The 25,437-nt window shown below is 43.1% G+C and overlaps 1 protein-coding gene across 1 annotated transcript; it reads right to left on the reverse strand.

Annotated features, from left to right (window-relative positions):
• Nucleotides 1-506: 506 nt before the first annotated feature.
• LOC118793639 (protein FAM13A-like) lies at nucleotides 507-20,525 on the reverse strand. The gene is made up of 13 exons (XM_036551868.1): nucleotides 20,253-20,525; nucleotides 12,392-12,511; nucleotides 11,866-12,016; nucleotides 8,007-8,226; nucleotides 7,615-7,756; nucleotides 7,311-7,392; nucleotides 6,880-7,082; nucleotides 6,376-6,459; nucleotides 4,896-4,991; nucleotides 4,193-4,276; nucleotides 2,726-2,922; nucleotides 1,920-2,021; nucleotides 507-1,743 (listed from the first exon to the last, which is right to left on the reverse strand). The coding sequence occupies exons 1-13, from the start codon at nucleotides 20,523-20,525 to the stop codon at nucleotides 1,620-1,622; spliced, it is 1,878 nt and encodes a 625-aa protein (XP_036407761.1). The 3' UTR covers nucleotides 507-1,619.
• Between the last annotated feature and the right edge of the window lie 4,912 nt (nucleotides 20,526-25,437).

The following is a 25,437-nucleotide window of genomic DNA, read 5'->3' on the forward strand; positions in this document are numbered from 1 at the left end:
ATTAATAAGATAAATGCTATTAATTATTAACTGTATTAATATTAATTGTTGTATGAATGTAGAGGGCATCAATGTAGCATAGTGGTAAGGAGCATGGCTTGTAACTAAAAGGTTGCTGCTGCTGTACCCTTGGGCAAGGTCCTTAACCCACAATTGCCTCACTAAATATCCAGCTGTATAAATGGATAACATGTAACCTAAGTCACTGTAGATAAGAGTGTCTGATAAATGACAATAATGTAATGTAACAATTTTGACAAAATTAAAGTATAACGTATAATTGCACGGACAAAATAAAGCCACACATTAATCCTGTAAAGGAAATGACACACACTCTCAGAAACACATGCCATTTGTTCACACTTTTTAACACTGAGCAAACAAAATTAAACAAAGGTAATATGAGTAAAAAGGTTCTTTTTATATAATAGATACAAAAAGAAAAAACAAATACAGTTACTTTATGTACCAAAATGTACACATCCATAACAATTAGCAATCAGCGATCACCTTTTTTTAAAAAAATGAAGCAACATTGGATTTGTTCATTTTAGAGAGAAGGTACTTGCTTGGTTAGAAGTGTAAACATAGATCTTGATCCATATTCAGGTGGAACAAATCGGTTATTCAGACCTCTTACAAAATGAGGCTGCAACATCTGGTGAATGCTTGCAGTAAGCTTTTGGGAGCAAGCTGATCACTGGGGATTGACAAAAAACACGATTGTGCATCGCAGTGTGAACTTAGTTGCACTCCCTGACACGCACACACACACGCGCACACACACACACTCACACACACACACACACACACACACACACACACACACACACACACACACATACTCACACAGAAACAAGGGGATATAATATAGGGTCACCACAGAATACACATTGACACATTTACATGTACAATATTTTACATAATAAAATAAAAATGCAAAATCCACGCAAACTGTAATTGCAAGAATCTGGAATGTGATACTTACTTATAGTTATGAGATATGCACATTAATGTTTCCAGCTGTTTGATCAAGCAATAGTATAATGGCTTTTGAATTTCACAAAATCATAAAGAACATATTTAGCAGATTATATTTAATAATTACAATAGATTTTTAAAGTTGTACTATCATTTTGTTCAAGTTGAGCTTATTTCCAAAGGGAACTGTCTATTGATCACTGGACAAAATTAACACAAAATTATTGATTTTTCAAGGCTTCTGATTTATAGCTTATTGTTGGAAATACCATCTTCATAGGATTGCTCTTGATTATAAAAGACTGCAATTTTTTGTCTTAAAAGGACAGTTCACTTGTTCAGCTGCATCTACAATACCTTTGTGGACTGCACCAATATACATTTGCTTATATACAATATAACAATATAATTTGTTCCATTTTTCTGGGGCTGAGAAAAGAGTGGCACAGAAATCCACTTGAGATACATATCTGTGATGCAAATGTCAAATGGCTCGTGCCTGCTCTCTTTCAGTATGGCACAATCAAAGCAAAATCCCCTGTCCAGCCTCTCCTGATGTCTGGAAAGCTGTGGCAGGCAGATGCAATGCCCTGTGTCCTTCAGCTGCTGGTGATATGCAGGAGCAGTCCCTGCCTCCTCTAGATGAATGTTGAGGAGTCTCTTTTGCTGATGAGAACTTCCAAGAGCCTGAGCTTGGCTTTGACATGCTTATATTCGCTGTACTCCTCAGCCAAGGCAGGGCGGTCCTCCTTCTGGACGTTTCTATGAGAACACCGCGGAGGTAGAAAAACAAACATTAGAACACAGGCCACAAACACGCAACAGGGATACCGTGACCCAGCTGCGCGGGAACAAAGTCTCCATGCTTTGCGGAGAATGCGTTACACCACGACTTGCATTTGTGTCTCTGACCGCTGCGCAGGCGAACGTCTTCTTACCTCCCGTTTTGTCGGAAAAACGTGTCTTCGAACTCTCTGAGCTTCTTGCGGATTCTTTTCTTCTCCTCGCGCGTCTGTAGGAGCTGCTCCACGAGCTCAGGCCTGTGCGGGGAGACACCTCTGTAGATCAGCACAGGAGCCCTTTCACCTCTGAAGGAGCGCCTCACAGATGCTCAGGTAGTCAAAGTAATACTAGACCAAGGCTTCCTGTCAATCTAACCGCATGGCGCTTGGACTTTGAGTGAAGAATTTAAAACATAATCTTTGTTGCACATCACTGACTGTGGAACTCTTGGGCTTGATTTCAGTCTTGCCAGACTGTGCTTTTTCATTAACTTGGATCTCAAAAGCAAGTGTCATGTTTCTCATGCAGTTCTTCTACATTTTTAGTTAATCTCAGTCAAAGTTATAATGTTTTCTTAGAAAAAATGTATCACATGTCATATTGTTGCTCAAATGTTTTGTACATTGTGGTCAGATCAAATCTGGGAAAATCACTTGGGTGGTCAGTGAAAATGTTATGTGAAAAACAACACACGCACACACACACACACACACACACACACACACACAAAACAGAACAGTGGTTCAAATTTGTTTCCCAATGTTAAAGCCAAGGCACATTGCTTTTAGACTTGACAGCAGCCCAAAAACTGGACTGACATTTTCTGTACAACTCCCTTTCCTTGGATGGACTATAACTTCACTGATGGCAGCCACTTAAGGCACCTGCCTCCTGCACTCCAGCTCTGGGTTACAGCTCTATCACAGCCACTTCCCCTGCACTGCTCTGCCCCAGCACTTACGTGGTGGCGGAGTGCAGATTGGACAGACGCATGTCTATGCTGTGCTTAGAGGGGGACAGGTCGTCGGCGGGGCTGATGGAGCCGTCCCCGTCCTCATCCAGCTGGTCCAGGAAGCCCAGCATGCGGTACTCGGGCTTGGTCGTCCCTGTCAGCTCCGTCCGAGGGTCCCCCTCATCCTCGGAGCCATCCTCCTCCTCCTGAAAGAGACAGAGAGGGACGGGAAGCGTTAGGAGTGGGACAGAATGGGGCGACGAAATCCCAGATTTTGGCTGGGGGGGGGGGTGATGGGCAATCAGACAGTGTGCCCGAAGGAATTAGTTGGCATGCCATGGAAGTGAGAACACGAGAACGTGAGGACATTGAAACGATGGGAACGGCCAATTTGGATCATCCCAGCTCATCATTTCACACCCATCACAACATTTTCCACAGACATAAAGTTAGACAAGCAAAGGTGGCCAGGCTGGCCCCGGTATGAGTAGGAGAAAACAAGCATAATGATCACAGGAAAATTAGGACTTTGATGAAGCCAAGTCTTTTCTTTCCCATGAGAATTATAAGCTGAGATCAAGAGGGAAAGTGAATTTCCAACAACTAAAGCTCCAGCTCCGTTATTTCATCATCTCCCACACAGGATTGCATTAGTGTGATATGACTGTTTCTGACTTGACATATTACAACTGAACTCACATGACATTACTGGCATTTAGCAGACAATTTTATCCAGAGTGACTTACATGGGTTACAATTTTTTACATGTTACCTATACAGCTGGATATTTACTAAGGCAAATCTGGGCAATTCTGCAGTGCCCCAGCAGGGAGTTGAACCAGCAACCTCTCGGTTACAAGTCCTGCTCCTTACCGCTATGCTACACTGACGTTCTGTTGTTGTTATCAATTATACATTATGTTCTGGCACAGAATCACCAGTATTTCTCAATGTGCTACATCATGCTGCCACGGCAGTTAAGGGAGATGACACACAACAGCACTGAAAATCCCCACAGTGTTGGTGGAGACATTTAATATGCATTTTGTGTAGCCTCGTCACTTTGCTTAATTATAGCCATCAGCATGTAACCCTGTAACACGCCACAGTAACCATCACACAGGGTCAGTCCTTTCACATCTCATTTCGTTCACCTCCCGCAACCAACCGAGACAGAGTCACAGCACACCAGACAGCCACAGCCAATTAGCCACAGATTTGGGTGCCACACACAGTGAAGGGAGGATAATCATTAGGCATCAGTCAGGGAGAAATCAGCCAGATCACCATCTTGGGGTGAGTCCATTAGGCAAAACATTGCGCAATGGCGCTCGTGCAAAATAAAATCCTGAAAGAGAGTATGTGAATACATTTAAAACCAGCTCTAATCTCTACTTCCTCTCGCTGAGCGCCTCGCAACATTTTGCCCACAGAACGCGCCCCGGATCACTGATTAGTTTAGCAGCGGCTCTTCACCTTGACGTTGCTGAAGAACAGTGCTGGTTCGCCTTCGATAATAGGCTGAAGCAGAGGGCCTCTGCGCTTGCTGGAGGGAGAGCCCTGTGAGTGTTAACAAGGAGGTTACCACCACTCGACACTGGTCCCAGTTCAGTCTCAAGAAAGTAGGATTTTAGTTTTTCTTAGAGGTAGTTCTTCTTGCTATCCAGTGAGATGGACCCTCATTTTCTACTCTTTTCTCTTCCAGCTGCATCTATTCCTATGGACTACTACCAAACCAAACCAACTCACAGGTCAGGTGAAACTCATGAAAAATCATCTTTTATTCAAACTAGCCTTTCCATGGGCTCCTTGGCTATTGACTATCACCTTTCGTGTGCTGCACTTCTGATTGTCACTGGGATTCTAAACTGGCTGAGGATTCGATTGAATTAGGACCTTAACAGGCAATGCCAGTTTAAAAAAAAGTTTGATTTCTGACGTAGCAGTCATAGCCGTAGCGGATCAGAAAAGCTGAACAGCTCAGAGCGCTGTTGTTTTTCCTCCGTATCATGCTGAGACATCCGGCTGAGCAGTCGCTTTAAAGGATTTGAAACCTTAAACCTCTTGATTTAGCGGGCAGGTAAAGCCGAGCTAAACTGATGAATTCGAGCCCGGGTCCCGCACGTAAAACCACGCGACCGCAGTAAGTGAGCAAAGAGGAAAGCTGGAGTGCACTTACAATGACGGGGATGGTGGAGGCTCTGCAGAGGATCTGTTTCACCAGCCGGTAGCGGTCGTAAAGAGGCCTCGTCATCTGCCTCTCAGTCTTAGTCACCTTAAAAAGAGAAGAAAAGATCCTTTAAAAAGGGCTCCACTCTTTATGTTAGTTACAGAAGCATCTACTACTGTCATTCTCTGCCAGACACATGATCAAACGCAGTACTTCTTCAAGACTCAAGGTCATGCACCACCGTGAGGTTTTTTTTTTTAAAAGCTGGAGCGCTCTGAATGCCTTTGCGAAAAACGTTTAGTCTGTCAAGCCAAACACGTCTGCCAAATTTTTATGTGGTTCATTAATAATGATGAGTAACCTTCACTTGTCCCTGCGGATGGTAAAATGGTGCCTCCCCTCAAAGGTATTGACAAAGCGGCCTGAACGTACATCCTGAAATGGGGTCCTGCTTATCAGATGCACCCATATGTTTCTGGTTTAAAAAGGAGTGTGTGAGAGCTAAGAGCCTGCGTCAGAGAACAGCAGTGGGGGAAACTGATCTGAACTGATCTCAGTTGTCATGGAGAAGCGAATTTGGGAGAAGGAGACTCCAACTTTGAGGGAAAGATGTCTGACACATGAGATTCTGGCCATATTAAAATGTTGCTCATTCATTTCAAATGTATTGAATCACATTTGTGCGACTGTAGCCCTATGGCCCAACTGGCACAGGTAATAAAGTATAGGAAATTATTGCCTCTTATGCGTAAGAGTAACACATGGAATACCTGCATACGGGAATCCACAGGATATTAACATTAATTATATCTGCAAAAAGCCACACATGCACAAGTGGTAAGACATAAATTTTGCATGAAACTATTCCTGACTTTTTCAAAAAGTGGCAGAACCAAAGAAAAATGTCAAGTGTTAAGTGTTGACCTAGATTTCAATGGCAAGGCAGCAATGAAGCCATGCTGTTGTCTCAAGTCATTAATCTTATTCGCATGCGCAATCTATTTTCCTAATTACTTTGTATCAGCACTCGCAAAAAAAAATCTGCGTTAAGCATGTCTGACACTTTCAGCAGCTTTCCTTTTACTGAGAAATTTTAAGTCGATTGTCCCATACACACGCAAAAAGCAATTTTAAAAAAGCCAGCACATCAAGCAGCATTTAAATAGGAACCTCTAGCCATTTCTTTAATTTCATTTTTGCATTACATTGCATTCCAGATTTTAGAAACATTAAAATATAGTATATGAAGGCAAGGGGAAAATGGGCTAGGAGACGTTTTAAGGTCAGAGTGTTCTGTAAAATCACTCCACTCTGTTTGGGTTAGGACATAACCAAATCTCCAGCTGCAATCTAGGCCAGCTTGAGTGTTTTAATACAGCTCCCCGATGCAATTACGCCGGGGCCAGAACAGGCGGAGGAGGGCATTAGGACTCATTCACCGATACTGATGCTGTGGGGAGAAGGGAGGCGAAATGGGGGACATACTCACCGGTCTGCCATGGATGCTCTCATAGTACAACAGAGCCCTCTGTAGGGCCAGCTTCTCTGCACCAATCTGATCCCTCGTCATGTCCTTTCGGAGAGAGGGAGAGAGGAGAGAGTGAATAAGGAGAGTGAGAAGGCTACTGCAGCACAGCAGCTGAAGCTATAGTGATAGCACTGACAGCAGTAATAACAGTACCTTGGTATCACGTCCTTGGTACCTTGTCTTTGGTATCATTACTCCTCTGATTACAATAGGAGAGCATGGGGAGTAGGGCTAAAGTATGAACCGGTTGCTTATTTAATGGATGCACTGTTCTATTGTGCTAGAAGTCACTCTGGATAAGTGCATAAATGCATACAATGTAATGTAAATGTAATGTAAAATGCTCAGAATCAGGAGGTGAAGGCATTTCAGTTCCTGATTGGCAACGAGGAGCTAATCTTTACTGGTGATTTTAACGATGATGATGATGATGATGATGAGTCTGGAGCTCTAGGTGATTCTCACCTTGATATCCTCAGGACGACCGTCCTCGTCCCTCTTCTCCTGGAGCTTGTTCTGCAGGGCCTCCAGCGTGCTCTCCACTGGCGGCTTGGCCGCCTTCTCCTGGGGCTTCCTCTCCAGCTGCGAGCCGAAGCTCTTGGGCAGGGTGTTGCTGCGCTGGCGGACGAGGGGTGGCAGGTCCTCCTCAGACGCCCTCAGCTTCTGCTCTGAAGGGACCCAGCACAGACGCATGTCAGAGGCAAGGCATGCTCAACCAAAAGGCATGCATGTCTATAAACAGCGTTCATTTCCCATAAATCTGCTGAAAAGGCCTGTACACCAGCAGCATATCACTACTCAAGCTGAAATGAGGAGTAGATAGAAACCTCAACTGGTCTTATTTAGCTCTTCTTTTAAACCTCTGGCCTCTGCTTATTTCCATCCAGTTGTCTTACCTTTCAGGTCTTTCGTCAGCTTGGAGAGATCATTCATCCATCTCAGCACCTCAGGGTTGTCAGCTTTGTCACTGTGAGACGGCTGTGGAGATTAAAACAGAGCACCAACCATCTCACTAACAAGGCAGGATGACAAAGAGCAAAAGACATCTTGAATCAGGGACACAATGGTGTCATGTCCTGAATTCTGTTATTTTGTGTCTATCAGTGCAGCCCCTAATCTGAAGTAGAGCAACAGAGAGGAGCTGTGTCTGAAAAACTTCTTCTTTTTGAAGCACATTCAGTTCCTCTTCCTCCCACTCACCCTGTACTTGTGCTCCTCCTCAAATCGTTCCTCAAACTTGCGGATTTTTCTCTTCAGATTGTGGATTTTCCTGGTAATCTGGTTTGAGGTCATCTCCTCTCTGTCGTCCTCACACGATCCCAGAGACCAGCTTCTCTGTCGGCTGGAGGGCAAACACACAGGTTGACAGTGTGTGAGATTCAATACTTCAACGCTAAATTGACCCTGCAACATCGCTCCATCGCCTGCGTATCAGCACACCCACACATACGCGTGCGCACACACACACGCACACGCACACGTGCCCACATGCCCACATGCACACATGAGCACACACGCACACACACATGCACACATACACACACATGCGCAGACACACGCACACACGCACCTCAGTCCAGCCCAGACCTTACCTCATAAAAGAGTGGGAGTCAGGTGGGGACGGAGGGACCTCCGTGTCGTCTGGGTACTGCTGGCAGTGGCTGAAGGCATAGAATCGCGGGGAGATCATGGGGTCGCTGTCCTCCTCCAGTAACTGGCGGATGAGCGGCCCCCCAGCCTGGGGTGAGAGTCGGGCCTCCTCCTCCTCCTCCAGGCCCTCCCTCTGCCAGGATGCATACGCCGGCACTGGATCTGAGGAGGCACAGCGTGGGACACACACAGTGCTTAGCTTAGCTCAGCTCACAGGTAGGACACCATTTTAGTTCGCAGAGGCTCCATATCTCAACTTCCACCAACAACTTGCACCCCATCCTGGCCACTTCAAACCAGGCCACTGTCACACAGTAAGGTCACTGTCACAAAGTGAGGTCAGAATTCAACATTATAACAGCAAGTGAAGAAACACTAAACAACTACTGAGACAAACAAAAAATAATTCCGCTGACAAATCCTAAAAAATTACATTCACAGTAAACATACTGTGGAAAAGCAAAAAGGGAGCAGAGCGAGGCCTAAATTCATCCCTCAAAATGAAGGATGGTGCACACTTCAGTTCGATGGAACAGAGCCCTCAATGTTCAACTGAAGAGCCAGGGTAGCAGCACTGTAAAAATTGAGCACCTGATTAAAGCATTAAAACAAGCAAGTATTTCCCTTTCTCAGACTGTGAAAAAGCCTGAGGCTTGTATCAGATGAGTGGGTGACAGCGAAGCCGGTCCAACTGTTACATTTCAATATGTGGCAGATGTCTGAGCCATGGCTCGCAGTGCACGACTCTCCCTGGCAAGGCCCTGCCATATCTCAGAGCGCTGAAAGTTTTATTTTTATTTCTTTGGCAGACACCGCTCTGCACTGCAGTATACTGAAGCCTCCTGAAATGCTATTCTATTTATAGTTAAAGATTATTACATACTCTCAGTCTGCTGAACATACCACAGCTGTGACTCTATCTGGTGTCCCTTACTGAGGTCCAGCAGGCCGATGGAAATGATAAGTTTAAGATAAAACTGTGACTTGCATCACATATGGTATTAGTAGGGTCTATGTGAGATAATGTATACTGTTAGATACGCAGGTATTTATCAGTACTGTCAAAGTAATGTTGAATGAAAAGCAGGGCGGGGGTGGGGTGTGAGGGGGCTGAACAGAAGGCACATAGCTTATTATTTTAGTTCTGTGCAAATATGAACTGAACTGCATGCGTTACACAGTGCCATGACATGTAAAGATGAAGTGAGAACACATTTCAGTGCTATGCTTTGTTAAGATCAGATATGCAAGATCTATGTCTGGCAGGTCAAGACTTGCCTCAGGTTTAAAGCAGCAGGTGGAACTGCAAAGCATGTGGCTGTTGCTATGATTTGGTAAATTTTAAGGCATGTGTTTCACAGGCAAATCAAACAAATTCAAACAAAATTACAAAGGACGTTATGGGAAATTACTAAGTATATTGAAATATAAGTACAGCTGTAAACTTAATGAGACCATAGAAAATTGATACCATGCTGTATATGTACTGGTATGCTGTAAACTATATGTTGTTAGAATGAGGTTAAATTTATTATGGGTTATATTTAAGTGTTAACAGTTGCGCAGTAGTATGTTTATTGTCAATGTGTTTGTAATTACAGAGAGGGACAGTAAGTATCAAAAAGATCAGACAAAAACGCATACAATATTGTGACAAATTGGTAAAGTTACAAGAACACGGGAGTAACGCATCAGAAAAGAAGTGGAAATAATTGTAGGTAGTACATATGAAATTACAAGATTTTTTAGTATGATACAAGCAACTAAACTACTGTCAATGAATATACAGTGACAGTAAGGCGCATACTTTTCCAAACAAATTTCAGATGGATAAGTTGTAATGAATACAACTATTCCACACTCAGCTACTGGAAACACCAGACCTGAAGGATGTAGGACCAAATTAATTGGCAGATTGGCTCCAGCTCCTGCACATCAGCACACATGCACACACACACACACACACACACACACACACACACACACACACACACACACAGTGGGCCAAAGAACACTCCCACCCCACCACCATCATCTGTAAGCTGAATTCCATCTTGCTGGAGGACCCTTATTTTGTGCAACCACTTGCATCTATAAGTCTGTCAGATCTACACTTGAAGGGCAAACCATTCACACCAGAGAAGGGGTACTTCTCATAATAAGACCTTAAATGCATTAATGCTAACACAGGTCTGGTCTCTACCAGTTTAAATGTGGCCCTTGCAGTATACAAAATTCCAGTTTGAATACTGTGGAAACAAAGCCTAGTGACTCTTACAGATCTTCAATGTGAGTCCAAAATTTGAATCCAATGTGAATCCAGTGTGGACCTTATGCAACACAAAGCAATATGAATTAACCAATCAATGAATTAACCAATCAATGAGAGAGTCTTGTACATCACATAACAACAGGAAAAGCAAAATCAAAGTTTTTGTTAAAAAGGCAGCAGGGAAGTTCTGTTGTAACAACAAGCATCAACAAGCAAAAAATATACTATACTATGAACTACACTAGCTGTAGCAACCGCCTCACAAAGGCACAGTCTACAATATCAAGCGTGTGTGTGTATTACGCACTCTCAAGACAATCCAGTATTCACTCAGAGTGCGAAAGCAGTTCTGCTGAAGCGGAAATATTGCTGGTTGTAACAGAGGCAAAGTTGCCGTGGATACTGAAGAAACAATCACATGGCAGCGTTCTTCCTGTGCAGACACATAAGCACTTCCTGTGAGAAGTTACTACAGTTGGATAGTTGGCTCGGAGTGTTGTTAGACTCCTGTTATGATTGGCTGAACAACAGTAGGGATATAAATCTAGTGTATTTTAATTGTCCTTGGAGAAGGTAGAAGTGAACACGGTCCCAGGGAAAGCATTTCATTATATTTAATGCAAGTCCTTAGTCCCAAGTTTCTACAAGTCTGCACTTACAACACACTCTCTGCTCACCAAATACCACACCCCCGATACACCCATTCCATCTGGCCTGCTGAAATAAACAGTACACATTCCCAGCTCTTTGCTGCCCCCCTCCTGACAAACCCAAATACCAAACTAAGCGTGCGTAAAATGTGTTGTTAATAATTCTACCAGGGATTAAAAGATTACATAAAAAGAGAAAAGGAAATCCTTTTCCGGTCTCTGAACTTGTTCTGAACACATTAACTACACAAATCTATTGTGCCAAATGTGCAAATGTTTAGTAAAATCACAGTGTTTTGAATTTACGCAGTGAGAGAGCTATCATCTCTTATTGGCCCAATTCCCTGTCTTTCAACAGAAGTGTGTGTGTGTGTGTGTGTGTGTGTGTCAAAGTACATGATAAGATCCAAATAATGGAAAATGGCAGGTATTTGTAAAATATGTGCATAGATAACATTGCCAAACAGAGCTCACTAAAAACTATGCAGAATAGCACTTAAGCAATGGACATTAGAAGAGCTTAAATGTAATATCACCAGACGAATCTGATAAATACTGCCGATGGACTGGCCATATTAAGCCAATAACTGAACCTGACCATCCTGTAACTGTCCTGTAACCACCTCAAATATATTAGTATGCATTCACTGTTTGCAAGACTATCCTCTAAAATCCACATGTGCAAGGGAGCAAAATGCACTTCCACACGTCCCTGAAAAACACTTCATTTACAAGACGAATCTGAGTGCGTTACGCAGCCAAAGTGAACGCATTGAACAGCCCAAAAAAGAAAAATAAACAGGAGCTGACAAGCTGGCCACTCGAGAACGTTCCCCCAAGGCAGCAGGCTTAGCACTGGTAAACAGAAAGGAGGAATACCTCCCCAGGTGCTGTCGTCAGTCAGGGCTGACAGGTCCAGTCTGGGCACGTCGGTCAGCGGGTCCCCCTCCCGCCCGTCACCCTCCGGGCTCCTCTGCGCCCTCCTCGCGTCACAGCCTCCCGGAACCTCCTGGATCTTCATAGCTGAGCTCTGCAACAACCAACAGGGACGGGAGCAGGAAGCATGCTTTTTAAGCTCACGTACGCACAGTCTCCGCCTGCTCCTGCCCTCTATATCCGACACAAGCTGACCCCCCTGAGCCCACGCCCTCACCCCTCCCGCACAAACACACACGCACACGCACACATACACTCACCGCCCTCAGTGCTAATTGGTCACCGGAGCTGGCCAAAGCGTCCGCCTGTTTGTCTTCCTTCCACAGAGAGTTTTTTGTCTCCTCCTCCTTGTTCCCCCCCCCTTCCCCTCCCGCACTCCCTTCCCCTTCCTCCGCCTGCTACCCCTATATGCCTCCTGGATTGTGTGCCTCAGTAGCCAGAGGAACAAAAAAAAGCAGGGATTATTCACCAGTACGTGCAGGCTGGCTGCTGCCTCTTTTCTGTTGCAGTAATCCGACCTCCTCGTACAGCCTGGCTCTCCCAGCGAGAGCCCCTCTGCAGCCTGGAGCTGGCGCTCCCTGTCTGCAGTCTACGTGAATGTTTTCATGCAGGCAGAGCAGAGCTCACTTCAGTCCGATTTCCTGTGCTTGTTATGTTGCTGGGCGTGGCTATTTATGGAACAGCCAAAGTATTAGAGCTTGGCAGGCAAACTTTACAGGCGAAAAAGGCCTAGCTCTCTGCACAATCTGGGAAAAATGACTGGAGAAAAGCCAAGAACGGCAAGGCAGCAACCATTACAGCTCACTAGAGAGATATAGCACTCTTGCGAGCCATTCTTCGCCTTTAAAAGGGAGGGAATGATTACAGGTTATGCAGCCTGCACAGACAAGCTACATTAAATAGGCATGTGTTGCTTGGATCCAGCCATGAGAGAGGAAATTTCCAGTTTTCTAAAAATAGGCATTCTAATTCCAGGTTACAGTTAAGTCAGTAATGACAACTGGTTTTGATAAATCAAAAATTCCACTGACCAAAAACATGCAGCCGCCAAATGTAAATAACAAACAGTCACACATGTCTGTGCCCTCTTGCTTGTTGGGTACTTAGCAGAAAATTGACATTAAAAGGATTGTCAGTCACTTATGTTAGTCACTTGTATGCACGTAGACAGTGTGATCTGGGGGAATGTATGTAGTGTGAGGGCTCCACTTCTTCCCTGATTTATTAATGCAGACACAAACATACATAAACAAATATTTAATAATATGCACTCATTCTGATCAAATGCACACACCAGGAACATGGTTGACCTTCAAACAATATAAACAAAAAAATCCAGATTTGAATAAATTTACAGTAGGGTCTTATGGCAACTTGTTGAGGCAACAGCAAGAAAATAGATCATGTTGACATTTGCGTTCACTAAGGAGGCATAGGTATGCAGCTATAAACCCTTGTTTCTGAAAACAGCTACTTTAGAGAACAGGAACAGAGGGGGAAAATATCCCTTTGCCCTATCTTTCCCCTTGGAATAACAGGATTATGAAATGCCTGTTTGTGTTTTGGTTTTGTTTTCTGTCCTTTCTACCAATGGCTAAAACAATTCATGGTTCATTGATATGTAAATGCAAAAACAAATGTCCCTATTACTTTTGCTGACTCATTCTATTGAAATCAAACTGTTACAGCAATTGAGGTGATGCAATCTGTGCCCTCTGATTAAGCGCTCTCTGATTAAACATTCGGATGCATTGTTTTAGACAAATTAGGAGGCAACGTGCAGTGAAAGTCAAGGCGCCGCCATTTGTGTTGAATGTCCATTTGGCTCTGTTAAAGGGACATTTATAAACATTTCGAACGACCGTGATCTGATCTGGACTCGATCCAAATTTGTTTCTCTTGGCTCTGGTTAATGACATTGTTTGCCTTTCCCCCTTCCAGCCCAGGTTGATCATTAACTGGCTCTTGGTAATTACATTAACTTCTATATACAACAGATACATGGCAGGCATAACTTTTACAATGGACATGCTTACCGCCCATAACAATCCTTAAACCTGATAGTCCTCTGCTCCCTCTAAAAACAAAGCTTGCTGAATCTAGCACCACAGAGAACTGATTGGATTTTCATCTTAATAATGCCTGTAATCAAAAAGTGGGGACAGACAGAGTAGTGGTGGGCAGCTTGAGTTCCGAGTCTAAGATTCCCTGAGCAGTAAACCTTCTCTTAAGAACTGATTATCCTCCTTCTGCATGACATCAAGGCCGAAGTGCATGTTTTAATTAAACAGTGCACAGTTTAGACTTGCTTGAAACTTGACCGATAAATAAGAGGTCACACGCACCCATGAGGACAATAGTCCTGAGTCAATGTCTCTCCGATTATCTCTTCTGAAAAAACGTGTTATTTTGAAAATATTTTTATTTGATTCCTCTGTCAAGGTTCCCACAAAAGCATCTTCAAAACTATTAGAGTCAGCCTGTCTGAAAGGATTTTACAGCTAACCTTGTTCCCTGATTGAAAGAAAGGCCAAGACTCTGTATAACAGAGTGCAGTATTGCTGCCTCACTTATACTCTGGGTAGAGAATAAGAGACGCTGACATGCGTGTGTCTGCACACGTACAACTGCACGTCAGATCTTAAAAAGAACACTGCAAATGCGCAAACCTGCCTTGTTTTCTTCAAAACCATTCATTTGGACTAACACTACAGCCCAGTGGCAGTCTTTCACCCAGAGAACAAGGTTACTTAGCTAATTATACTTTCTGTCAAAGCATGATTCAGTATCTGTGCGGCTGCTTGCTTAACCCTAACGAATGCAGTTTTCATATGTAAAATTGTACATGAAAAATGTAAATGTAAATGTAAAAGCTGGTGTATATCGAAGTGAAATATTCTGCACAAAAATTTGCAAGGAAGAGGATGCATTCTTCAATGCACTCTTCACAGACACAAACATATGAGGGTGAAAGGTGGGGAAGAGCAGAGGAAAAAATGCACTCTGCACGATGCAGGAGCCAAATCAGGGCCCACAACAATGCACTCAAAAGGGAGCTCAGCTAGGAGCAAACTATGCACAGACTTCAGACAGAGAACAAGAGCATCATGGAGCACAGCGCTCATGAACCTGCCAGAAGCCATGGCTACCCAGGAAATATGTCCTCCCAGGTAGGTAGACTGATGCAACAAAGTAATGGAGGAAGCTGCCAAATACTGCTGCAATGTGAATGCAAGAGAAGACAGCCAATGCGCTAGACCTGCACTGACAGGCCTGTCTGCCTTTTCCAAAGATGACCTGAGGTGGGCAGATAGCCTTGAGGCCTGCACTCCACTAGCTGCAATAAGAAGGGGGCTGCCAACTCCTTATTAAAATATAAGCGTTTGAGCACGAAGCAAGTGCCACATCCGGGAAACTGATGAATTGATTGTTTTGCTATGCCTTTGCAGGTAACCTATCAGCACAGTGTGGTTCAGCCAATAGGAATGGGAAGCAAAAGAGGACAGTGTGTGTGCATTCTTTGATATATGATGCACAGCTGTACATGATGTCACTAGCATGTAAGCATGTCTCAAAGTAGCTGTTCTCAAACTGCAGCGTAGCAAGATTATGAGGTGGTGACACCGCACTTTAGTATACAGCCCACTGGCTTCTTTTCTAGGATCTCACCATATTTCATATCAGTGTGTGCTTTTTTTCAAAATCTTGCTGTAATTTTCAAACCACAGTGCTGAGAAATATTTCCATGACGTGGAAATACCATCCGTGCTTTCCTATGAAAACATATCATATTTCACTCACCCAACCTTTGGATGTTTACGCTAGGTACAAAACAATTAATAAAGAAAAAGATTTAGCGCACACATTTAGCAGTATCTAATCACCATTGAAATATTCTGTAGTAGATGCTATATTTCAAGTCAGGACACATACAGTAGCAGGAACACAATGAAGGTATAGGATATTCATGCATCTTCTGCACTCTCATTTGGTGCAATTACCTAACAGCTCAGAGATCTGACACTGTTCTAATGAAAAACACCACACTCAGGTCCTTAATGTGTTTTCCCCATAACAGGGCACATGCCTTCTGGTGTAAATCACTGTTACTGTACTTGTTGTCCTACCTTTCATCTGTGAGTTCCATGACGTCTGTTTGAGCTGTATCTTTGACTCATGATGCACCAAAACAAAACCTCCTCTAATTACTTTTCTTTGCTAGCAGAATGATTGATAGATTCAAGTTCATACAGACAAGACATGCTGGCCTACAAATAATTAATATCTCTTAATTATGGCATATTTACCACAAACATTTGAATTTATTTGAATTTATTAGAATGGATTGAACCAGTTTTCTGGATTGTGATTATGAAAATCTTCATCTTTAAAATCAATATTCATGAACCTCTGGGCTGGGCACAGGGGAGAAAGAACTCATCCTGACCTTTCTGGAAGATTTATATTTTAGGGAGTGGACACTTCATCCCCGCAGGTGAGCTGGACAGGCCTGAGAAGGTTCTGGAATTTGGCTGTGGCAGCACTCTTGGGATGCCTGGGCGTCAGTGCACCCCAGCAACACCCTCAGCCTGTTACTGTCACTCACAGGGCGCAGTCATGTCACACAACAGTGCACCGCTGTTGCTCTGGCGCTGGGGGTGATTGCGCACGTGTGCATGCCTGTCTCTGAGCCCCGAGCGTGTGTTTGTTTGCGTCTGTGTCTGTGTCTGAGTTTATTTAATGTGTGTGTGTGTGTGTGTGTGTGTATGTGTGTATGTGTGTCAAAGGGCTGTTTCTTTTTGCCAAGTATTGATTGGAATGAAGAGCCTGGTAAGGAAGGACTGGCCAAAGGCCTACCCCTACATGATTAATATAAAACCACAGCTATTTTAAACTCTGCGGCTGGGTCAGGCGAGGTATGTGTAGTCTGCTATTCAATCACATGGCCTTGTAGAATTGTACAGTACGCAATGTACAGTTCATTATATTTTTGGTTCATTCACACTGAGGAGTTCAGACAGTATCTTTCTCTGTGTGAGAGACCAACACCACAAACCACAACTGGGAGATGTCCCAGAAGGCTCATGGGTGTATGCAACAGATCATGATGTTATGTATAGCTGTATGTGGGCACTCAGACACTCCAAATATGCAATGGTGGGTGCCAAAAGAGAAGTACTTTATGTTGTACTACCGATATGTTAGTCATTCTTCTCAGTCATACTCCCAGCACATGTACTATAGTGCATTTTCCTGCTTAGCACAGAGGCTCATGTGAAACATCATTGCGACTAAACGATTTCAGGTGAGTCACTACCCTTAAATGGATTCCTGTCCAAAAGGCTGACCGCAAACAATGACAGGAGAGGATTGCATTTATGAGAAAGGCAGAAACAGATGCACAGGATGTGTTTTGCCCGTTAGCACGCGTGGCTCTGTCATATTTATTTACATGCTGGATGGCGAGTGTCCTCAGCATTTCCAGGAAACGTGTTATGTTCCTAAAAGGTCATTTTCCCTTCAAAAACATAAAAACTGGCCGTGCAGAAAATGGGAAAGGTGTACTATGGGTGCATAAACATTCCTGCTTGAGTGCCTTTGTAAATGGGTAAACACAGTCATTAATAATGCCAAGAGTCATCTCTGTATGTAACTGCAAACACTTGACCTTAACATCATCCTTGACCTTACTATTATCTTCTATTATCATTTAAAATATTTGTGTGGTTGGAAAGTAACATTCATTTTACTTCAAGGTTTGTGTACAATGCAAATTACAGTCAGGTTTATATATAGGTATAGTGGTAAGAAGCAGGACTTGTAACCCAGGTGGGTAGTTGGGGAAGGTGCTTAACTCAAATTGCCTCAGTAAATATCCAGCTGTATAAATGAATAATGTAAATATTGTAAGCTATGTAAATTGCTCTGGAGCGCACATTGCTAAATGAAAACACTGTAATATATTGTAATCGGATGTACCCAGCACACGGAAAATATATGGTCCTGCCTGATGTGTGCTTTCGTGCATCCGTTGAAACAACTTTCCTTGGGTGTCTGATACTGATAGACTTTTTGCTGACAGAGCCAAAATACAGACGACAGAAAGTGGTAACCATGCAGATTTCTTTACCTCCCAGCCCCTTTTCATCTACTCTTTCATCTCCTAATGTATCTTGTTATCATAAAAATCATCAAACTCATCTCTCACTGCAGATGATTTTTGTGTTGAACTTTGATAAGAAAGATTTCTGCATATTTTAGACTCCTTCAGCCAGCCAAATACCCAGTTGCTCTGCCATTGGCCAACTGATGCTTACTTCATTTCTATGATATCACTTTGCCTGATGAAAAAGCACTTTAATCACATAAAAACCATTTCCTGCCAGCATTCTTGTAGATAGGGGCTTTGGCGACCATCTCACTGTGGTGACATGTCCCTAATGATCAGGCTTGAATCTGCCTTGAGGAAATAGAAAGGATGGAACAAAATGAAAAAGCCAATCCAAGACTATTAATGGTATAGACACAGGAAGTGAATCAGTGCAAGTGTCTTGATGGCAAGTTGAAGAATCATTGGGACTCTATTACAGATGTCATTGCAGAGTTTAAAAAGCTGGCCTCTGCAGTGGTGTATTCAGTCTGGAAAGCCAAACTCTGGCCTCCAGTTCAAAATCCAATTGTCTGAAAAACAAAAACTCCCCATTCTATGGATCACAATATTAGGAAGTTACTATGGTACCATGTCATATAACCCGGAAATCCTCCAGGAAAGTGTTTTATATTCTGGCCAAATAAAACGTCCACAGCAGAACACTCAAAGAAAACCAACTTACAACCTCTAACACTTGCCATAAAGAGGAAACGATGGAGATGGTTAGTGCTCATATGCAGACTATCAAAATTATCCCAGATACAAAATGGACCCTGACTGAAAGTGAGGCTGTCCCCAAGAGACTGGAAGAATGACCGTGGAGAAATACTAGGGAACAGGGAGGCAACAGGCTGGAAGGTCTGGTTACTTGTTAATGTCTTAGACACCAAAAGGGAATGAGTGAGTGGATGAGTTACCAAAAATGGGGAATAAAAGTTTCCTTTGGCACAAATACAGGGACATCACTAACACAGAGGGATGCTGATAATGTATCACCCACTGTACTTGAGTAAGTCTTTAGGAAAATCTGCCTAGCCACACACAGAACAGATTGTAAAACAAATTTTTATGCACAGTGAAATCTGATCACTTGTCTTGAGACGGGAAATGACAAGGTTTCTCCTGTACAATGGACTTATGCATGAAACAGGATAGCCTGTCACATTTGTAAATATATCTTGTGTAAGTATCCATGACACTGGTGAAAAAGTCTAATGTTGAATAAAAATAGTCTGTTGTACATTTAGTCATTATCCTTGTCTCCATAGTAACACCGAAAACAATTTGAACAGGTCTCTGATATAGTGGCTTGTGATATGATTGATCAACATGTTGAAAAGACAGAGCTTTTTAGTAGGAATGTTTTCGATTCAAATAAAGGTTTGCTGCCTACTTTCTTGTAAAATGTGCCCGTGTCTCTGGGCATCCCTTGATACTGTATGTCTTGACAAGGGAACTGTAATTGAACCAAAAAGTCTCTTGTTCCTTGGTAATACGCATAAACATGAATTGACATTAATGGGTACACACTGACATTGACTACCTCATCAGGTGCTGTGCAGATGAGGGATTCAGATGATAAACTGAGATGATGACTAACACCTCTAACTTTCACTGACAGCTGCTACTCTAGAGTTCAGTCTTGACTGCTGTTTGTCATCTGATATTGAGCCTTTTATGATCTGAGGACCAGATAGTTTGGAGGGGGAGGCAAAAACTTTAGCTGGGGTTTTTGCATGGGTGGAAAAATCCACCAGCTCAGATGACATTCAAAAATAAGGATACCTATCGAATAAAGAACAGGCTTTTTTCGTTTCAGTCCTGTCTAGAATATATAATGTCAGAAAAGAAATGTGCTACAGATTTCCCCTTGCTACTGACTGCCAAGTGACGGAATACTTTATTCATATATTTTTATACAGACTGAAGGTTAGGGAGGAACAATTCACTAAATGACTATAATGACTATGATGACGCCAAGTATTTTCCAATAATGAGACACAAACCATAACTGGAATCATTTTACAAAATAAGCTGAGTCATCTTTGCAATCAGCCGGGGTGGAGCAGAGGTGTGAACAAGGGAAGAAACAGGACAGGGCTGCAGTCAGGGTCACGTGTCCTCTGGTCAGGATGATGTGACTTCAGAAAGGCCCCGTTGAGAGTCCAGTCAGTCCAACCTGACGTCCATGTGCCTGCAGCAGGTCTATGTGATTGGCATGGGGAAGTTTGGGCTTCTGGCTGTCTCTGCTCAGAGGCGAAGGGGTGAGACCATATGTCGAGCCAGGCGGAGTGGCAGACACGCTCACTATCGTAGACTCCTCAGCCCACTGGTAGCTGGGGCTCACTCTCGGCGCTCTCCGCTCTAGCGCAGAGCCGCCCGCTGCTACACACTCATCCACCACAAACACACGCTCCGTCATGAAGCGACCAGGAGGAAGGAAGCGTAACATGGCATAAAAAGAGCCAACGCTTGACTCACTCCTGCACTCCCCCTCACTTTATGTAGCCCAGCGCTAAAAGGCTTGGATTCCCTGTAGCAGCAAACTGTCAGACCGGCTCTCGCACCCCGATCCCACAGGCAACCGCGCAGCATCACCACAGCAGATGGCTGGAGCTGAGCTTCCCCCCCTGCACGCACGTGGAGCAGACGCCCTGACATTTGCTTCACACTCCGCTGAAATATTAATGGCTTCCAAGGTGTCCGTGTACATTACAAGCATCGGGCCGGGCCCGTCAGGGACACACTGCCAAAGCGCTCGCGGAGATGCATGAGGATTCAAGCTGGTGACACTGAGAGGGACAGAGGATGTTTGAGGGCAGTATTTTTTAGAAGACTGACTCGGCAGAGGAAGAAACATGCATTTATCATAGGACTCTTATTGTTTTCTTAGAAATTCCCAATGCTTTACTGTACCAATAACACTTTACTTGTAGTTTACCAGAGTATCTAATGGCAGATAAATTCATTTTACACTAACAATTACCCTACATTACTTTCATTTAGCAGACACTGTTATCCAGAGCTTACACAGGTTACAATTTTACAGAGACAATTCTTTGAGTATCAGAGAATTGAGCAGGGAATTGAACCAGCAAGCCCTGCACCTTACCACTATGCTACACTACCGTATTAATTTAAATTAATTTAATTTTAAAAGGAAAAAATGAATTGTGCAATGAATGGCAGGCATTCATATCTAAAATGTTCACACATTTTCTATTATTACAGCCGAGTCTTTTCTGAAGCCATTTGGGTTAAGTGCCGCACTTAAGGAGACAGCAATAGGCCCCTCCCTTAACCCTTCTACCAAGACTAACTTTATAACCACAAAACCACACTATCACCACGACTGCGTTAAAGCACCCTGCCCCAACTAACACACAGACACAGACACACACAGACACACACACACACACACACACACACACACACACACACACACACACACACTTTCAAAGGTGCAAACATTGCAAGGAAAGCAGTTTTAATCTGCAGATGTACCTTGTGGGCACATGCTTTTTGTATGTGCAGCATTGATACAATAAGGATTTGATGGAGAGCAACAGATAACAGACGTATAAATGTTATCACAGTGGTAAAACAACATCTGGAAGAATGCACACAGTCAAAATGAAACTGCATAACCACACAGGGTAATACTCACTTACTCAGATCATATCTGTCTGTCACACATCCGTCCCATATCTATATCAGTTATTCTGAAGATGTGTGCAAACAGATGTGACTGTCATATGGCATATGGAGGCCTGAATTGATAATGATATTCATATTTGACTAAATGTAGAACTGACAAGAGAGACAACAAAATCACACTAAAATGTATATAACCCCTAGAAACCATTGTCTTTTTACAGCAGGGTGCTTAGCTAATATTATTTAACAAAGTTAACGGGTGAGTGAAGCTCCTGTGCCATGAATTACACATTGTTGTGTTACCAAGTGCTGAAAAGGGGCAAGGTAAGCATGGCGTTGGAAAATAATTAACAATCTGTAGTTATGTGTGGGAAATAAGCCTGTGAGATCTGTACTACTGGCACAACCCATAGCACAGCGTCTTGATAAGAAGGAACCTGATAGAATGTTCTTCTAAAGTCCCAATCCTTTTTTTTCACAGAATGTGGAGGTAACACCTTGGATCATTCAGTCATTTGGCAGTGTGTGCCCATTCCACACTTGACATAAGCAAAAGCTACAGTTTCCACAGGGCAAAACAGGTGAAATATCAGCACTGATTTGTTTGCTGCTAACAGTGAAGCTCAGATATTGAATGAAGCTGGATGAATGTGACCACGGTAATCTTTTGAGAAAATTCCCTATGCCCCTTTCAAATATCGTTATTTGAAGGCGCAAGTTACTTAAACTCCTTCATTGAAGGAGCCTTGCTACTAATTGGCATAACCTCTACAATTTGACTCTTGGCTGTTTTAACAAGATTTATATTTTCTACCTCTGGGCTACATCGTGCCAAACCCTAAAAAAACACAGCTGGGACATTTCTTAATATCTGAGCCAGAATAATCCATTGTTTCTCATTCAAGACAAAGTAAAGATATTCTTGAACACACTGAAGGTCAGTAACTTCTCAGAATGTTTGTGTGATATCTTTTGCGCATGACAGATGACTGTTTTTAAAAAGTATCATAACTACAGAGTTCATGCAGGATTGTTCCAAAGGTCAGTGGCACAAATATGCGATTACTCATCTGTTTATAGAAATAATAGATGAGTCATGAGCTCAAGGCTAACCATTGTCCATGGTCATTCTCACACCAGTTTTGACTGGTCTGCATGTCTTCACTGTCACACATAACAAATCTACATGCCACGGAGAAGAAATATGGGGGAGCTCATATAAAAGTTAAGGAAAAAACAAACTTATTTAGTGCAGACACCTTCACTTATTTAAAGGCAAGAAAATGAGAACAATATTTGAGCACATTTTTATTTGGAAAAACAAAAATTTCATTTAGGCCCCCCTCCCTTCCAGGATCTCACCATCACCCTTGAAAATGCTACAGTGTCAACCTCCCAAACCACCAAGAGATATGTAGTAATGGACTGAGGTACAGGGACAATACAGTGGTTGTCAGTAGGGCCTGTAGGGCCTCCTTCCTTTACATCATTAGAAGAATCTGCCTTTTCCATACCACACACTCATTTCAGCCATTGGTGTAGGCTTTGGTCCTCTCAAATCTGCCTTACTGCTATTCCTTTCTTGCTGGCCTTCCTTCACGTGTGGTCAGACCCCTGCAGATCATCCAGAGGGCTGTTGATCGGGTTGGTTCAAAATCTCCCCTAATTCTTCTACATATCTCCCCTCCTGATCTTCCTCTACTGGATCTGGGTGATGGCATTGTGTTTGTTTCAAAACCACAGTGGTAGCTTGTCAGGCAGAAATTGAATGCCTCCCTTATTTTCAATTATCTGTCAGACTACATACACCAGCCTGGCTGTTCTGTTCTGCAGTTCCAGGGCACCTGTGTTCACCTCAGACCCCTATCCCCCACCCCTCACCCCTTCCCACTCCTGCCTCCTTCTTACATCCCAGGCACATCCTCTGTCTTTGAGCCTCAGTAAATATCCAACTATATGAATGGATAGCATGTAAAACTTGTAACCTGTGTAAGTGTAACCTGGATAAGTGCATCTGCTAAATGACAATAATGTAATGTCATGTATGCGACCGATGGAAGTTCTGGGTTTCAAAAACACATGCAGACTAGAAGGCCACAGGCATAGACTGCGGAACACGCTACTCAAAAAAAAACTCTGTACATAGATTGCTATGGAAGAACCATTCTTACCTAGAACATGACAGCCTTGTGGCTCTAGCCAGCACACTTACAGTGCTACAGTATTTTAGCCTTGTTGTAGATTTGGTCTCACTTTTGCTGTGGGAACAAATAGCACAGAGGCCGAAGCGCATAAATGTTGCTTCGATTACGTGTGAGTGTGAAGCAGTCAATATGTAGCTGGGGGGCAGGGACAGCAGAAAAGGCGTCATCAGTGCAGGAAGCTCACGTCAGCCACTGACCGTGCCCCCAGGGCCACTCACAGATCAGGGCCGGTCGAGTCCCCAAACCACTTACCGGATTCCACACAACGCACAGGCCAACAAATAGAGTAAATGGTTTTGTTTCATAATCAGATAATGCTGAGTGTATATCTTATGTAATATTGCTCTGTGTGGTTTGCATCATATTTATAACCTACATTTTTGGCCTCATCAAGAGCAATCAGAGCTGGGCTTCCACACCGTTTACAGTGCGATTGGATAAAACATATGGGTTGACCACCAACAACCTCCCTTATGTGAAGACTGATAGTTCCATACAGATCTGAGATGGTATCAGAGGGTCAAAGGAGAACCTTGTCAAAGTGAATGGGAGTTATGCTAGGCCAATGTAAATTTCCAGATAAACAGTGAAACCAGTCAAAGACAGGATATCACAAACTGGGAAAATAAGACACTCCAGGTGGTAACAAAAGAATGTGGCAGAGGTTAAAAAGTTTCCCCTTCCAGTAATATCCTTGAGATTAGCCAACAGTCAGGAACTATTGCAATTAGATGGCTTTGTGTGCATGCCTAGATACCCACAGAGCAAGAATTTCATGATAGATGAGACACTTAGAGCATTATTACATTGTTATGCCTATTTTTATCAATGGATGGAAGACGTAAAACACTTTCGCAACACTATATTCAACAGAATAAATATATCCAAACTGGAAGGATTATACAGTTAATCACAGTTAAATCAGAGCAAAACCCTAGAGGTTAGGTTATTCTAAATCCCCTCATCCTGATGTGCTTTTTTATCTATGGGCATAATTGTCTGCGGCACTTTCGATATTAGCAACACAGATGTGTTAAACCCACTCCCCTTTTTCAAACTGCACTTTCTATGCTTACAATGGGAAAACACCACCTGCTCATTTGTGACGGCTGAGATGTCAATAAATGAACACAATTTCCTGTACATCTAACCTTGGTACAGGTACATGTCCTGTATTTTAACTGGAGCACGTGTTGGTAGTGGTAGGTTTTACCAAATAATTGATTAGTAATATCCAATTACATTCCAGTGCAGATGTGCTTGCTAGATGTATGTGCACTCAGAATAGTGGCTTCTTTGGCCTCAGGAGGAAAAGAAGCTATTAGAGGAAGATCCAATCTCCTGTAGAGTGTCCATCATTTTGAACAGCAATATGACAACTCAGGCACTACTTTCAGACTTCACTGTGAAAACATTTTTACCAGAATTATGGACCATAAATTTAATTCTTTAATTTAAGTCCAATTGCACAATTTCCAGCTGGTTCCTTCTTAAAATTAATGT

Source organism: Megalops cyprinoides, chromosome 18, assembly GCF_013368585.1.
Source record: "Megalops cyprinoides isolate fMegCyp1 chromosome 18, fMegCyp1.pri, whole genome shotgun sequence".
NCBI classification, from domain to species: domain Eukaryota; kingdom Metazoa; phylum Chordata; class Actinopteri; order Elopiformes; family Megalopidae; genus Megalops; species Megalops cyprinoides.